Source organism: Pteropus alecto, unplaced genomic scaffold, assembly GCF_000325575.1.
Source record: "Pteropus alecto unplaced genomic scaffold, ASM32557v1 scaffold44, whole genome shotgun sequence".
Taxonomy (NCBI): domain Eukaryota; kingdom Metazoa; phylum Chordata; class Mammalia; order Chiroptera; family Pteropodidae; genus Pteropus; species Pteropus alecto.
Window position 1 is genome coordinate 4,795,156 of NW_006436812.1, and position 16,504 is coordinate 4,811,659.

The 16,504-nt window shown below is 45.8% G+C and overlaps 1 protein-coding gene and 1 pseudogene across 1 annotated transcript in view; both read left to right on the forward strand.

The window, feature by feature from the left end:
• The first annotated feature begins 2,051 nt into the window (after positions 1 to 2,051).
• On the forward strand, positions 2,052 to 7,271 carry LOC102895244 (annotated as a pseudogene).
• The window catches only part of SRRM2 (serine/arginine repetitive matrix 2), a 21,365-nt gene continuing 11,335 nt past the window's right edge, over positions 6,475 to 16,504 (forward strand). The window contains exons 1-11 of the mRNA XM_006913921.3: positions 6,475 to 6,702; positions 10,487 to 10,758; positions 11,646 to 11,753; positions 11,938 to 12,102; positions 12,281 to 12,358; positions 12,838 to 12,900; positions 12,991 to 13,023; positions 13,222 to 13,272; positions 13,447 to 13,539; positions 13,625 to 13,885; positions 14,182 to 14,324. Coding sequence (XP_006913983.1) covers positions 10,517 to 10,758; positions 11,646 to 11,753; positions 11,938 to 12,102; positions 12,281 to 12,358; positions 12,838 to 12,900; positions 12,991 to 13,023; positions 13,222 to 13,272; positions 13,447 to 13,539; positions 13,625 to 13,667 — 876 coding nt within the window. The 5' untranslated portion in view covers positions 6,475 to 6,702; positions 10,487 to 10,516 and the 3' untranslated portion in view covers positions 13,668 to 13,885; positions 14,182 to 14,324. Of the gene's footprint in view, positions 6,703 to 10,486; positions 10,759 to 11,645; positions 11,754 to 11,937; positions 12,103 to 12,280; positions 12,359 to 12,837; positions 12,901 to 12,990; positions 13,024 to 13,221; positions 13,273 to 13,446; positions 13,540 to 13,624; positions 13,886 to 14,181 lie in introns of the transcript that reaches the window.

Here is a 16,504-nt window from a genome sequence, read left to right on the forward strand (position 1 = left end):
CTGCATCTGTTAGATTACTTGACTCCATTATATCTGGATCTCTGTTCTGTTCTATCATATGGTTTCTGCTTCTTTGTCTTCCCATTTTGGCTGCCTTTCCACGTCTGTTTCTATGTACGAAGCAAAGTTCCTAAGTCTCCCAGTCTTATTAGTGCGGATTTGTGAAGTAGGTGTCCAGTGACACTGTCCTGAGAGGGGTTCAGTTGCAGGTTAAATTTAGCCCCAGCCTCTGCCCCTCGGGGCTACCTATTAAGATTCAGCAAGCAATCCACAGCTGCTGTGCTTATAGTTGCCTCAAAAGGCCACACCAGAAACCAAGGCTAGCTGCCTCCACCAGTATGAGTCTCAGCAAGGAGCACCTGACTCTCCGAGGACACACCTGGATGTGGCTTGGGTGGGGCCTGAGTTGGGGTAGGCAGGTTTTCAGGAAATCCTCTGAGCAGAGCGACCTCTGTTATCCAGTTTGATGTTGTCACAGCTATGGCAGTGCTGTGTCCAGCACACTGGTAGGGGGAAGGGCTCAACAAGGAATAATGGATATCACTGGCACTTCTGTACTGAGCGAGTCTCGCCTTAGCCCTCACTCCGACAATGTCTCCCCATAAGTCCCTGGTGCCCCCTGTGCACAGCTGAATTGTCACTGGTGCTCAGAGCGAGTAGGTCCGTCACCATGAAAATCCGCTCGCAGATGTGGCCTCTTTAAGAGGCTTCTTCCTCTGCCACAGGCTCGGTCTCACTCAGCTGCTCGGGACTGGGCAGCCCCATGTCCTTGCCCCGTGCTACTTTCTGCTGTTTGCAGGGTGCTTTCTTAGATTTCTCTGTAGTTGTATGGCTTGTTTATCTAGATCCCAGGTGATTTTTCCTTGCTGCTGCTCTTTGTTTCCATCACAACTTTGATTTGGTTGCCAGAGGAATTAACAGAGCCCCTATCATCTACACCATTTTTTTTCTCCGTGTGTCTCCCCTTCTTTTAAGGGCACCAGTCATTAGATTTAGGGTCTACCCTAAATTCATGATGATCTCATCTCAGGATCTTTAATCACATCTGCAAAGTCCTTTGTTCCAAATAAGGTCACATTCTGAGGTTCTGAGTGGACAAGAAGTTGTGGGGAGCTACCGTTCAACCCATTACATTGTGGGATACAAATAAAGCATCAAAGGCAATTTTTAAAATCATTCTGGAGGTCCCATGAAGACTGAAAGTGAAGCCCAGAGGCCAGGAGCCTGGAGAGGAGGCTATCATTGGAGTTCGGGTCTGGGTTTGGACAGCAGCAGCTGGGAGGACAGAGGGCAGGGTGAGGGAGAGGCTCTGAAGGCCATACCAGTAAGACTGCAGGGCTTAATTGGTTGTGGAAGTCAAGTAGAGCCAGCTGCCTACTTTCTGGCTTGGATGATGGAATTACTTATCCAGAAGAGAATGACAGGAGAAGAACTTTTGAGAGGGCATCTGCTCGAGCCATGAGAAAACTCTCCACAAGCTGATGCATAGCCTCCAATAGTGACCAATATATGCTCTCTGAAGGAGGAGTCCTAAGACTAAAGAATTCAGTGGAAAAGGTGTTCATGGTTTCCTATTAATGCCAAGGATAATTTTCTATTTATAATAGTCATACGTGTCTAACTGCTCCACTTATCAGATGAAGAAACTGAAACCTAGCATATACCATTTAGAGTGCATGATTTTATCCATTCTGCTTAGTTTAACCAGACTGTAAACTTTTGTAAATTGTAAGGGAAAAAATATACCCCTTGTTCAACCTCACTGTGATAACTGAAATGCAAATTAAAACTACACTGAGATAGGGGTCTAAAGAGATGGAGCAGAGCTGGAGAGAGGAAAGGTTTGGGGGGCCTGAGCTTAGTCTGTGGGAGTGCAATCTAATGGAGTTCAGAGATGGTGGCGGTGGCTGCGGAGCCATCAGGCCAGGCCCTGCCCCACAATGTCATTTGTTCCCTTTCACCCCTTTCGCTCCCCAGCTCTAGACTCCAGGCCCTGTCCCCTGAGCTCTGCCCTTGGATGGATATCCTACCACCCAGAGCCTGCATGTGCCATGGAATACACCAAGACCATGCTGGTAGGTCCTGGGGCTCCTGGGCTGGGATCCTAGGACACCCCTCCTCCCTTAGGACCTGTTGTCCCGGTCCTCATCTTTCCTCTGGATGAAGTATTCAGGATGGTCCAACAGAATGGACTCCAGCAGCTGCTGACCCTCTATAACCCCACAGGAGCTACATTTTATGTCTGAATTCTGTGCATAGCATCTGATGGTTACAATGTTTGACGCAGAAGGATATGTTACCGTTACGTCTTAGTCCTGTGTTGACATTGTGATCGCCACATGGCCTCCATTCCCAGCCACTATAATGTCCAGGACTCATTTTACATTGAGCTGTCTGACAAGGGAGCTGAGGGCTGAATGGGGGGCCTAAAGACATCATCTCAGTTCTGAGGGCCCTAGTGTAACCCCCTTGAACTTCAGGGACAGCCCCACCCCAAGCCCCACCCAAGCCCTCCTTCCTGGACAGCTCTTCCCATGGCCAGAAACCTCCTGGAAAAATCCCACCTGAAACTTGCCACCAGCTCCTTCCTCCTCTTATTGACGAGCATAGTCTTGGCGGCTTTTCTGAAGCTCCAGGATGAACTCAGCAGCCAGCTGCCCCAAATCCTGCTTTGGGTGGGTGGGTGGGTGGGGGTGTGTGTGTGTGTGTAAAAAATTCTGGAAATGAATAGTGCTGATGGTTACACAACATTGTGGATGTACTTAATGCTACTGAATTGTACACTTAAAAATAGTTATATTGGTAAATTTTATGTTATATAAATTTTACCACACACACAAAAAAAACTACACTGAAATACTATTTCTCACCTATCAAGTCAGTAAAATCAAAAAGTATAGCAACCCATTCTATTGTCGAGGCTGTGGTTTGAGAGCAGGCCCTCTTGTATTTTGGTACTGGGAATGCAAATTGGTGTAACGCTGGAGGACGGGAATCTGTCAATAGTAACAAAACTACTTATGTCTTTACATTTTTCCTTAGCAATGGGTATACTCCCAGCAACATAAAAATACACATGCACTTGATTACTCACTGCAGCATGATTTGTAATTACAAAATATTGGAATCAATTTAGCTGCTCATATGTCAGAGTTGTTGAATAAAAGTTCATTCACATATCTCTGTGAACTGAGGTGGGATAATTACCAGGATATAATACCAACTGAAAAAGGTAAAGTGGGAAAAAGTATGGTGTGCTACCTTGTGTAAGAAAGATGGGGAATTAAAAAAAAAAAAAAAAAAGAAGAGGAATTAAGAAAATATATATTTGCATCCTCACTTGAGCAAAAAGAATCCTAGGAAGGAGAAACAGAGAGGACTGAGATTGATTACTAGAAGGTAGTGGGCAGGAATTACCTGGAGAGGATAGAAGAAATGGAGAAGACACGTTTCTGATATTCAGACCTTTTTGTACAGACCTGCCTTTTGAATCCATGTTATTGTTTTTCATATTTGAAAAAAAATCTCCAAGATGGGAGGAAAAAAATCCTAATATTTAATACAAACAGAAACAAATGAACTAAAGACTATTTCAAATGTATAACAAACACACTCAAAGGTGAGAAAAAAAATAAAACCAACTAACTCAAGTAACTTTTGAAGACAGTATTTAGAGCACATGCCCTTAGGCTAAAGATAAAAAAGAAATCTAAATAAACATTGAACTCTAATTGGTAGTTTTATTTTTTTCCAGAAGTATGCATGAACAATTCTGAAGTTGCTTTTTGGAACTCTAGTATTGAGCAAATAAGTAAATATATTGGGGAAATGGAAGCCAAGTTCTTCATGGTTGGAGAATGGAGGTACAAACGTGGAAAAGAGAAGGGATAAAACAAACCCTATAACATTAGACCGGAACTGGAGATATCGGCGTAATCTCATGGATGTATGCATCTCATCCATTTCCTAGCTCTATTTTCCAAAAGGTAATGATGCCACAGTAACTATAAGTACATCTAGTACCCATAACTGGTTTCTAAATACATTTTCCACTAAACACTTTTTTGAACTGTGAAGGGTAAACTAGAAATTTTACAGCAGAGGAACATGGTTGACGCCTTGTTAATCAAATGATCCAAGTCAGTATTGTCGGTAATGGAATTACTGGGCAGTATGTACCTCTTCATATTATACACTGAGAACACAGCATCGCTTCTGTAGTATCCCTGCCAGAAGTGTATAACCTAAACACAATAAAACTGAAATTGAGGGACATTCTATAAAATAAATGTCCTGCAATCTTCAAAATGACAATGTCATGAATTACAAAGAAAGTCTCAGGAATTGTTTCAGAATTAAAGGAGTCTAAAAAAAGACATGGCAACTGAATGCAAAGTTTGCGTGATTTTGAATTTTGCTATAAGAGTATTATCAGAACAATTGGCAATATTACTGTCCTGATTTTGAAAACTGTATTGTGGATATATGAGGGAATTCATTGCTGGCCCCACAGGAAAGGAGACCACCGCCTAGCCCGTGGAGTTGTCAAGAGCATTAAATGCACGGATTCACATAATTTAGGACAAAATATTCAGTAAATATAGTGAAGACTATCATTGGGAATTTGGTTAAAAGAAAGGGTCTCACTGGAGGTGGTGGGTTTCAAGAAGCCACCACCCTATACCCTCAACCTCAGAAAAACCAGCTCAGGCAAAGGTTTTGCCACTGGGGCCTCAAGAAGTAATATATCTGCCAAGAAGACTACTTGTGGTTACTAACTAGGCACAAACGCATAACTAGAGTCTCGCTGCCACTGCCAACAGAGGCCTCTCACAAACACAGGCCTCTCAGGGGAAAACTACAAACTGAACCTTCAGCCTCCTGGCCAGCTGAACCTTATAAAGGAGTTCTTGGTATTGCCTTTCCACCAATGGGCTGAAAACTGCACAGCTACAACCACATTTTCTTTACTGACCAGAGTAGTTTCATAACGACTAATCACAACACGCAACTCTGATCAATCAGGAGAGTGCTATTTGGACCAATCAGATTGCACAAATTTAGATTTCTCATTTACATAAAAATGGACCAATCAGTGACCAAGACAGGGACTTAAAAAAACTTGGCCTCTAGTTTGTCTCTGTAGTGCACTTTGGATTTCTTTCTAGGGCTGCTTTTCCAGCGTTTGCAAACCGTTCTCTTGACGTTTCTCCTCTTATAACACAATTTGGGGTTTTGTGGACATTAGGTTGGTGGCAAACAACTGTTGACACCACTTTGCCATATTAATCCAGAGGTATATCTAGCTCGTGGAAGCAGTATCCAAAGGTGCCCAAGTTAAAGGAGGCAGGCTTAGAATAACACATGGGCACTGTAAACTGAAATTATAGGTCCTGTACAAAATGGTGGGTCTCTGTTCTAGCACCTAAGGTGAATTTATCCATATACTAGCACGTTAACAAGAATCCTTGGTAATATCAAATACAGTCCCTCGAAATCAAACTAACAACAGCTCATTAAGTAGCTACCATGTGCTGGGTCCTGTTGAAGGCACAAGAACCCCCTCTCCCCCATAACCAGGACCTCTGAGTGAGTACAAGGTCAAGGGGCAAGTGGGTGGCGTCAGGTTGAAACTTCGGCCTGGCTGAGAAGCCACCTTCTTTCAACTCTGCTCGAGACCAGCCGCTTCTGATTTAAAAAAAAAAAAAAAAAAAAAAACTTAAGAAAACAGGAGACATTCTGAGGAGGGGTGAAAATTTTAAGGGTGTTTGTAACGTTTTTGCCCCGCCAAGTGTATCACCTTCAAGGTTCTGTAGAAGAAAATTGCATTGCTGCCTGGCCCCCTCACCTGGAGGTAATAGAAAATTGTTCCCCAGGGGCAAATGGCCCAGTTCAGCGCCGTGTGCAACGGTGGAGGCTGTAAACACAAAGTTCCGCTAGATCAGCTTTTGCTTCTGGCCCTGGGCCTTAAGTTGGGCTCTGAGGTCTGAGGGGGACTTCTCACAGGTGCACAAGGCCAAGTCCTACGCAGGCGCGGGCTCACCCTACGGAGGCGCGAAGTCATTTGGAAACAGGAGTGTTCCCAGACAGACATCGCCTCTCAACATGGGGAGACAAAATGGCGGCCGCGCTCTCAGCTGAAACTACATACGGGTTCCGGGCCATATTAGAACCACAACTCCCAGAATGCTCTGAGTCGAAGGCGTGAAGCAAAGGATCGCTATAACGTCTCTCGGTGTGGTGCTAGGCCCTGTGCCCTCCCCCAGTGGAAAACCTCCGGAATACGTAAACAGGTCTGATCTTCTCCCCAGCCCTTTCTTGCACTGGACTCGTAGTTCTTTGGCAATAGACTTGGACTTCCCTCGGGCCTTAAAAAAACTACACTTCCCGGTGGGGTTTCAGCGCCTGCGCACAAGATCGTGGTGCGTACTACGGTTCCCGGCGGGCCCTGCGACGCTCGCGGTTGCGTGCTGACGCGCTTAGTTAGTTGTGCTGACGTGCAGCGCGGCCCAGGCGGGGTGCGAGTGGCGCAGTCGGAACCCGCTGCGGCCGCTGAGGTAGCGAGGAGGCGTCAGTGTCGACTGAGGCGAGCGGACCGGCGAGGCGAGGCGGCAGCTTCAGGCTCCGAGAGACTCGGGAGCTCGAGCAGCGGCAGCACTTCTTCCCCTCGGAGGCGGCGGGCGGCGGCAGCGCCAGCGGCGGGTGAAAAAAAGCGCGAGCTGGGTGGGGGAGGGGTGGCGGCCCCGGCACGAGGCCAAAACGCGCGGAGAACGGCCTAGGCCGCCGCGCGCACGCGCTCTCGCCGCCCCCAGCTCGCGCGGACGCCCTCGCTTGCCTACCTACCCTTCCCCCTTCTGCTGTTCCGGTCGCGCGCGGGTTTTTACGTTCTCCCCTCCCCCATGGCAACGGCGCGCGCCGCCGACTGCACTAGGGCTCGCGCGCGCTCTTGGCGAGGAGAGGGGAGCGCGCGACTCGGCTTCTCACCCTCCCCCACGCACGCGGCCGAGAAGGCTCTTCCGCAGCTGCCCCTTCTGGCATTCTCTCGGCGGGGAGGGCTAGGCGGCGACGGGGGCCTACTCTCGGATCCTTTCCGCCGCACCACTCCGGTGTCTGGCTTCCCCATCAAGCCTGGGGGCCTGTGGTTCGGCCGGGAGCCTCCCAGACTACTGGGCGCCGCGCAGCCCCCTCCCCCATCCCTCAAGGCCGAAAATAGGCCTTGGCGGCTCAGTCAGAGCGGAGAAGGCCTTGAACTAGATGCCCCAGAGATTTAGACCGTATGGAGTCGTTACTGTTTGCCGTGAAGTATTAGGGAGAGAGAAACGCCAAACCTTAAAAAAATTTTAAAAATTTAGCCTTAAAAAAAAATTTAAAAAAATTCAGCCTAAGTACGTAAAGGGAGGCCATGTGCTGCCTTTTTTTTTTTTTTTTTGGTCGGGTACTTTTTCATCTCCACAGAAGTTGTGTTAAAAACTAGGGAGGAAGCTGTTGGAGCCTTTCCTTGAGGAGAAAACCCTGGAATCTGTTTTAGACATTAGCCTTGGTTTCTGTTCACGTTTATGTAAGATGTTTTCTGGATCAAAAATTCGAAAAGTGTGTTTTGTTTTTTTTGTCATAAGTATGTTGAGCTTAGGTCTTGAGCTAATATGTATATTTTTTCATGGTACAAAAGTATTTAATAGATCCTAAATCAGTACAGAAAATACATAGCCTATAGTTTGTCTTTTAAAGAACCAGAATAACCAAGTGAAAAATCAATACAGCGCCTTAAGAAAAAAACAAAAACTAAGATACACATTGAAAATTGAATTGCTATATATTTTTTTCTTTCTACAGATGTGACATCCATGTTTTCTGGTCAATAATGTTCTATCAAACATTGTACTAAGCCAGTGTACTAGAGATCAAAGCAGATGGATGACCAGTAAATTCATTTTCTGTCTCCTATTCCTGCTCAGCTAGACCAGTAAAACACTGCCTTGGTAGGAAGACTGACAGGAAGAGGGAATTGCAGAGCCCCTAACCCAACAGAAAGCCTGAGAAACTGATTTATACAGAAAGGATGTTAAGCAAACCTGCACAAATAGTTAACATGCTACAGAAAAAGGATACATTTTAGTTTACTTCTAGCATAAGCACACATTAGTGCCCAGCGAAGTAGGAGCACGAACATAGCATTTTTGTTGAGCTAATATTTTTAAGTTTTATGAGTTACACAATGTCCACTCAACTATGCATTCATTGCCCCAATGTTGAGCTTTCTGTGTTTACTTGTGTCCATTTTCCTGCAACTACCACCCCCCCCCTTTCCCTTTTGGTGCATTCGTTTCTTGTATATCTTGATATTGAATTTCAAGATTTCTTTCTACTTTGTTAGTTTGGCTTCGTGATAATTTTCCAACAGGAAAAATTCTTTGTTTTCTTTTGTAGCTTTTATTTTGTCTTTTGCTTGGGTATCCTTTGCATACCCATAGTCCGTGGACCTTGGTTTAAGAATTCCTGTTTCATAAAGTTATCTGGTTTTGGTGATTTGTGTGTGTTGTTGGTGTGCTCCCTTGGTTTGGCCTTCCCTTTTTAGTGTTTCCAGCACTGCCTTGGATGCTGTGGGATCCATACTCCCCACCACCTTATTTTTGCCTTATTCTCTTAAGTTCTCCAGTTCACTGTGACTTAATACCCTTTGCTTAGCAGCTACTGGTTTAACCTCCCTAGGGAGTGGTTGAATTATTGTGTGAGGTGGTTTGGAAGTGTGGGTGAATGGTTAAGCTCCGAAGAATTAATTGCAGGTCACAAGCATTCTACAAGGGAAGCAGAAATTAGGTGGGGCAAAGAAGGACTTGGTTTTAGAGACAAAATGAAAGTGAGGGTTGGAAGGTAGAGAAATTTAGTGCTACAAAGAAGTTTTTCATTTCTTTGTGCATTTTCACTTGTCATTTCCTAGATTTAGTCTTATCTGTCACTCTATTTACCCCAGTATGGTTATTCTTTTTTTGTTTTCAATTCCTTCTTGAATCTGCTACTGGGATTGGGCAAGGACCCAGCCTTAGAATTCGGGTTGGGGTGGGGGTCCAGACTGTTCCATACATATAGTTGGTTATTTCCTTTCTATTCAACATCTTGGTATACTTCCCCCCCTCCCCTTTCCTGGACATTTGTATGATGTTTGTTTATTCTGGGGTTTTAAAACATTTAGACTTTTCTTTTCCCTGTTTTCTCTAACTAGTTCACTTTGTTCCGTGGGGTTTTTTCCTGGATAGTTTATCATACATTTATGCTCTGAAAGTAGCTTGGTGAGGATTAGTTGGAGAAAGAAATAGAGTATATATAGCATGAGAAAAAGGGACAGTATGTGTAGCCAAGAAATCTAACCAGAAAAACTGGGGCTTGAGAGCTTTTCAGAGTCTTGCTGGGGTTGGGACAGTTTGAGAGGATAGAACTTGGTAGGAGGCATGGAGATAACAATGTAAAAGGGATAAAGCAGTGCTGGAAGAGAAAAACTAGGAAATGAGATACAGGGGATTGGTAGAGAAAGGCAACAGTTTGACATTAGTGAAAGAGATATAAAGAATAGGGGTTTTAATTCAAAGTTTAAGGCAAGGAAGGTAGAGAAAGTATGAGAACAGCTGGAACAGAGGAAACTATTTTGATGTATTTAGAGCATTGAGATGAAAATGGGTGATTAACAGATGCTAGGGAGACTTGCGTGAGCTGCAAGTCATGTGGGAAATCCTGTTGGAAGGAAATTGAAGGAATAAGGTATCAGGGTAGTTGATAGGAGCTATAAATATTTGGAATCAAGGAAGTGTAGCCCCTTACATGGGAAGTGAAGTATAAAATGATGATGTATCCAAGGTTCATAAGTTTCTGATGTGCATGTTGGCCTTTAGTCTGGTTGTAAGGTTGCACGGGTTACTTTTGGTTTAAGAACCAGTTGGTCTACTCGTTCGGATATCTAAGGGCTATTTAGTCCACGCTGTGTTCATAAAAGGGTAGTCTGAAATCTTTGGGTCAGTTCTTGGGAGAGTCTTTGGACTTGGACTGCAGGCCCTAGGGTACCACAGATCTATGGTCTTTGTTGTGCCCAGTTTGGAGGCCTTACAGTTAGTTACCACAGGTTATTAGAGTAGTTAGTGGAGATAACACTTGTGCTTATTTGGGCCAAAGAAGGATAAAAGGACAGTGGAGAAATTTGAGAGAAATAGGATCTTTGTTTGCCTAGGTGGAAAAAGAATATCTAGGTGCAAGTAAGAATGACTCTTGCACATTGAGGGAAAAGGCTGTAAGCTAGGCTCTGACTTAGTGGAAAGAAAGCAGTGAGGGAAGGACGGAGAAGGTTTTGTTAGGATATCAGGAGAACTTTGCAGCTAAAGGAGGTTTTAGTGTGGAGATACATGTTGAAATAGGGATGAAGGAAAGCAGGGATTTGGGTGGTGGTAAGTGGTTAGTTTGGAGCCAGGGGCCTGACCCGTGTCTCCCCGCTCCCCCTCAGGAGCGGTGGTGCCCCCCCGGGCACGGGGCCATGTACAACGGGATCGGGCTGCCGACGCCCCGGGGCAGCGGCACCAACGGCTACGTCCAGCGCAACCTGTCCCTGGTGCGGGGCCGCCGGGGTGAGCGGCCTGACTACAAGGGAGAGGAGGAACTGCGGCGCCTGGAGGCTGCCCTGGTGAAGCGGCCTAATCCTGACATCCTGGACCACGAGCGCAAGCGGCGCGTGGAGCTGCGATGCCTCGAGCTGGAGGAGATGATGGAAGAGCAGGGGTGAGGGGAGGGCTGGGGGAGAGCCAAGCACTGAATGAGTGTAGAGCTGGGGGAGTTAGGTGAGGTGTAGGGAGCTTAGATGAAAGAGGCCTGGAGAGGAGTTGTAGAAGGGTTAGAGGTAAAGGAGCTAGTAAATTGAAAGGAGTTAGGGGACAGTTCAAAGTGGGAGTCGAGGAAATTCCATCTGGGACATACAAGGGAGCCTGAGAGAGTCTAAATTATCTAGATGGAGTACATGGGAAAAGAGGGGGGCCATTGGGAAACAAAAATGTGCTTTTAGTTAGAGGTAGGAAAGCAGAGACCAGGCAAGAGAAGAGCTAGGTAAGCTGACAGGTGTTGTCATTGTTAGAGAAGTGGAAGGTAGATGGATTTAAGGATTGAGGCCTTGGAAAGTAGCAAAGGCAGAAAAACAGAAACTGAAAGAATATGTGGATAAGAGGGGATCATGGGTTGGGTAAGGAAGTGAAATTTCAGAAGAGGAGCACATCCAAGCAGAAAACCTTTTAGAGCAGTGGTTTTCAAACTCTAGCAGTGGCGCCCCTTTTATGTAATGGACTTTACTTTGGAATCCTAGGAAATGAAAGACCTGTTTTTTGTTGAAGTTGGAGAGGAGCACCTGGAACTGCCTGATTAACTTTCTTCTCTTGGCCCCTGAGTGTAGCATGTTTAAAATCCACTGTTCTAGAGGGTATAGTAAGTGGAAGGAAGAAAGATGACAGGAAAAGATCAGAAGGATTTAAGAGAAGAGTCCTTTGGGTGACAGTGAGTGAAAAATTCTATGTGTGCATGGAGAGGGAAAGGACCCTGTTGGGAATGAGGGGACTATAAATCTGGGACTAGGGAAAGTGTCTAGTCACGCTCTAACCCTGAAGGGATTTGTTCTTCAGGTACGAGGAACAGCAAATTCAGGAAAAAGTGGCGACCTTTCGACTCATGTTGCTGGAGAAGGATGTGAACCCTGGGGGCAAGGAGGAGACCCCAGGGCAGAGGCCAATGTGAGTGCTTAGCTCTCCCTTGATTTCCCTTGTGGACTCTGTATTGCTGTCCTCTCTTATCTTGTTTTCTTGTTCTTGTCTTCCATTTCTCAGTTCTGTTTGGCTGCTGCCTACAGTTGTGTGAAAATGACTGTATCCTTTTGCTTTCTGTGTCCTTCAGACTTGTGCTATTTTTTTTCTCTAGGGTAACTGAAACTCATCAGTTGGCAGAATTGAATGAGAAGAAGAATGAGCGACTCCGTGCTGCCTTTGGCATCAGTGATTCCTATGTGGATGGCAGCTCTTTTGATCCTCAGCGTCGTACTCGAGAAGCCAAACAACCAGCTCCCGAGCCTCCCAAACCTTATAGGTACAGAAGACTAAGAAATCGGTGTCAACTTCTCTTTCTAATTCTAAGCATTTTGCTCTTTTTTTTTGGTGTGTGTGTGGACTGTTTCTTCCCAAATTCTTTAGATTCTGTTCTTCTAAGTTGAAATGTAGGTGAAAATTTCTCTTAGCACTCATCTCTGCTTTTCATCTTTCCCCAGCCTTGTTCGGGAGTCTAGCAGTTCTCGCTCACCAACCCCAAAGCAAAAGAAAAAGAAAAAGAAGAAAGACAGAGGACGGTAAGTTCATTGGAAAATTACTGTGGTAGCCAGAGGACCAATTCCGTCATGCATGCGTTTTCTCTCTTCTCAGTCTCCCTTTACCTCCCCCACCACCGAAAAAATAGATTCTTGTCTCCAGGAAGCAGGAGAGAGTTGTCAAGAAAATTAGAGAAGAGGGAGTTATCATTTAGGTTTCAGTTGAGAGAAAGAATGTGCGTATTTTAGTGGGAACAGTTGATTTCTGCAACTTTTTCAATTAAGAAATAGCCAGCAGCATTTTAGATTTCTGGGATTTTTTTTTCATTTTGAGGTTTGTTGATTTGAGGAGGTACCTGTGTTTTTAGAGAGAGTGAGTTCTAGGCTTAAGTCTGGAACGTTGGTGCTATTGGAGTTCGGTGCTTTAGAAACGTTTGGCCGGGGGTGTAGGAGTGTATTGATAGTGGGAGGGCCAGGAAAGGAGCGAAGCAGAATGACCTTGTTTCTGAACTCATATTTAGCAGGTCAGAGAGCAGCTCTCCTCGACGAGAGAGGAAGAAGAGCTCTAAGAAGAAGAAGCACAGGTATGAGGTGGGAGTACGTGGAGTGATTTGAGAGGTTTGTTGAGGCCAGGTTAGGTATTAGTTTATGTTTTATCTTTTTTCCTCCAACAGGTCAGAATCTGAATCCAAGAAACGGAAGCATAGGTAAGAACTCTTTGGGGCATGGGGATATGGTGGTATATAGAGTGGTGAGCCATTGCTTGATGGCTTTGCTTGCTCTCTGCAGGGGGTTTCTATTTTTTAGAGTAAAGTTGAATTCCTTGATGTTTCTATCAATTGATTCTATTTCATGTTTGGTTTTATTCACTTTTCAAAATGATTATTTTTAATGTTATTTTCTAGGTCTCCCACTCCAAAGAGCAAACGTAAATCTAAGGACAAGAAGCGGAAGCGGTGAGTGAATTTCTGTGAATTGGAGGGGAATTTGCTTAGCAAATAGATAAATATTATCTGGGGGAAAGGGTAGAATCAGTGATGTACCTGACTGGTTAAGAGTTGAGGGATGGATGAAGGGAATCCAGTACAGGTATGATAGCACTCTGAACTGTGATGGTGGTCTTTCTTCAGGTCTCGAAGTACAACACCAGCTCCCAAGAGCCGCCGGGCCCACCGTTCAACTTCTGCTGATTCTGCTTCCTCTTCTGATACTTCCCGCAGTCGGTAAGGGGTGGTCCAGGAGGAAGGGCGGGAGAGGGACTTGTGGGCTAATCAATTTAATATTTATTGAGCGCCCACGGTGTGCTAGGCGCTGCACAGACCATTCGGAAGACACGGTCCCTGCCCTCTAGGAGCTGACAGGCTAAAGCAACAGGATGGACAGACATATACATTTCCCCTTCTCTTTTTTTTTTTGTTTTTGTTTATTTTATTTTTTGTTTTGTTCTGATGTATATGGACTGCCAGAATAGGGGGGGTGGTGGTTTGTTCGTGGTGTCTGGGGGAGGAAGGAATCCTTACCCTGGCTTCCTTAATCGGGGAAGGCTTCCTGAAGGAGGTGGGCTCAGAGGTGAGTTGTGAATGAAGTGGGTAGGGCATGGCTGGGTGGAGGGTTTGGGGAGGTTTGGGGGAGGTAAATAAAGGGGTAGAGGGAGAACATTTTTTGGGGATTATGTTGGGAAGAGAAGGACCAAAGTGAATTGGACTTGAATTTTAGTGAGTGATTTGAGTCTTGCAAATAAGAGAATGCTTTTTGGAAGAGGGGTGTGTATAGTATGAAAGGTGGATGGGAGCTGGGGAGGGGGTTTTCTGTTCTCCCCTGAACTGATTTCCTTTCTCTCCCCCATCCTCAATTACTTCTCTTAGGTCTCGAAGTGCTGCAACAAAAACCCATGTAACTACCTTGACTGGGCAGAGTTCTTCCCCTGCTTCAGGGCTTAGAGGGGATGGAGATGCACCTTCCAGGGAAGCAGGTTCCACCAACACAGGGCAGCCTAGCAGCCCAGAGCCCTCTACAAAGCAGCCTAGTAGCCCTTACGAAGACAAAGATAAAGACAAGGAGGTATGTTCTTGAGTCAATGGATGCTCACTTGGTTGCAGAGTTATGGGCTTAGGGTAGGTGTTTGAAATGAAGGAAAGAAGTAGCTTATTAAGAGAAATGAATTTAGGGTTTTTTTCATTATCGTATTGGTCTTGGTTATTTATTTCCTTCTGTATCTGCAAATCTTTAGAATTGTGTTTTTCAGGTTTTACTAGGTGTAGGTTTTATATCATTATCCTGTTTCCATACATATATAGATAAAACTCAAATGAAAGTTTTCTTATGCTCGGTTTTATTTTGATGCCTCTAGTTTTTTAATTTCATTAAACATGGCTTGTGGCTAAGATGCCCACTGGGTAGCTTCTGCACTCTGAAAACACTACTTTGGAGTGGTCTTTTCAGCACCTGTTCCTTTGTACTTGGTATTCTAATTCAAGCCTCAGTGTTTTCTTGCTTCAGTTATTACAGTATATTGTAATTGTTTTCTGCTAAATTCTTAGCTCTCATCCATTTTTAATGTATTTCATATTTTCCTGTGTTCCATCCTAGTCGTTTTTAGTCATACAGATCACATTCTCAAAACTTTCGCTTTGTTTTTTATTTCAGTAGAGTTATATTTCAAGGATAGTCGGATGCCACCCACTTGGAACTGTTTTATTTTTCCATTTAAAAATACCCTTTTTCCTGTTTTCACAGCATGTCGTAATGGTTATTTGTCGTAAAATGTAGTGTATTGTTTACATTTTTTCCTCTAGATAATAAGGTTCTTGAGATTGTCAGCTCTCCATATCTTCGTGTTTTCCCCATGTTTTTTATGCTACATGGTCTTTTGGAATGAATGTGATTGCTTGTCATGAGGAAAAGAGCCAGTTGGTATAATGTGGCATGTAGAGGAAAAGTTTGATTTGAGAGGGTGTTAGGATCTTATGGGTGATAGAAAGTTTTGGTGCTTACATATCCCTATCCCTACTTTTTTTTCTACTCTTAGAAATCTGCAGTTCGACCTAGCCCCTCTCCGGAAAGGAGCAGCACAGGCCCAGAACCACCTGCTCCCACTCCGCTCCTTGCCGAGCAACATGACAGCTCCCCACAGCCCTTTGCAACAACCCCCTTAAGTCAGGAGCCTGCAAACCCCCCATCTGAGGTTCCCCCAAGTCGGGGTCATTTATCACCTAAGTCTCCTGAGAAACTTCCCCAGTCATCATCTTCAGAGAGCTGTCCACCATCCCCTCAACCTACCAAAGTTTCTCGACATGCTAGCTCTTCCCCTGAAAGTCCTAAACCCACACCAGCTCCTGGCTCCCGCCGAGAGATTTCTTCTTCTCCCGCATCTAAGAGTCGCTCACATGGCCGAGCAAAGCGGGATAAGTCACATTCTCATAGTCCTCGTAGGGTGGGGAGGTCCCGTAGCCCTACCAGCACTAAGAGGGGGCGATCGCGGTCTCGAACCCCAACTAAGAGAGGTCATTCTCGGTCCCGGTCCCCTCAGTGGCGTAGGTCCCGGTCTGCACAGCGGTGGGGACGATCTAGAAGCCCCCAGAGACGTCGCTCTAGATCTCCTCAGCGACCAGGCTGGTCCAGGAACAGAAATACCCAGAGAAGAGGCAGATCTAGATCAGTAAGGCGAGGCAGGTCACACTCTAGATCCCCAGCTACTAGAGGCAGATCTCGTTCTAGAACACCAGCCCGGCGGGGCAGGTCTCGCTCTAGAACACCTGCTAGGCGGAGATCGCGATCTAGAACACCTACCAGGCGGAGGTCTCGGTCTAGAACACCAGCCCGGCGGGGTAGGTCTCGGTCTAGAACACCTGCTAGGCGCAGATCTAGGACCCGTTCACCAGCACGACGGAGGTCTCGTAGTAGATCGGTGGCCAGGAGAAGCGGCAGGTCGCGCTCTAGAACCCCAGCCAGGCGAGGCAGGTCACGCTCTAGAACCCCAGCCAGGCGAGGCAGGTCGCGCTCTAGAACCCCAGCCAGGCGAGGGAGATCTCGGTCTAGGACGCCAACCTGCTAGGCAGATCTAGGACCCGTTCACCAGCACGACGGAGGTCTCGTAGTAGATCGGTGGCCATGAGAAGCGGCAGGTCGCGCTCTAGAACCCCAGCCAGGCGAGGCAGGTCACGCTCTAGAACCCCAGCCAGGCGAGAG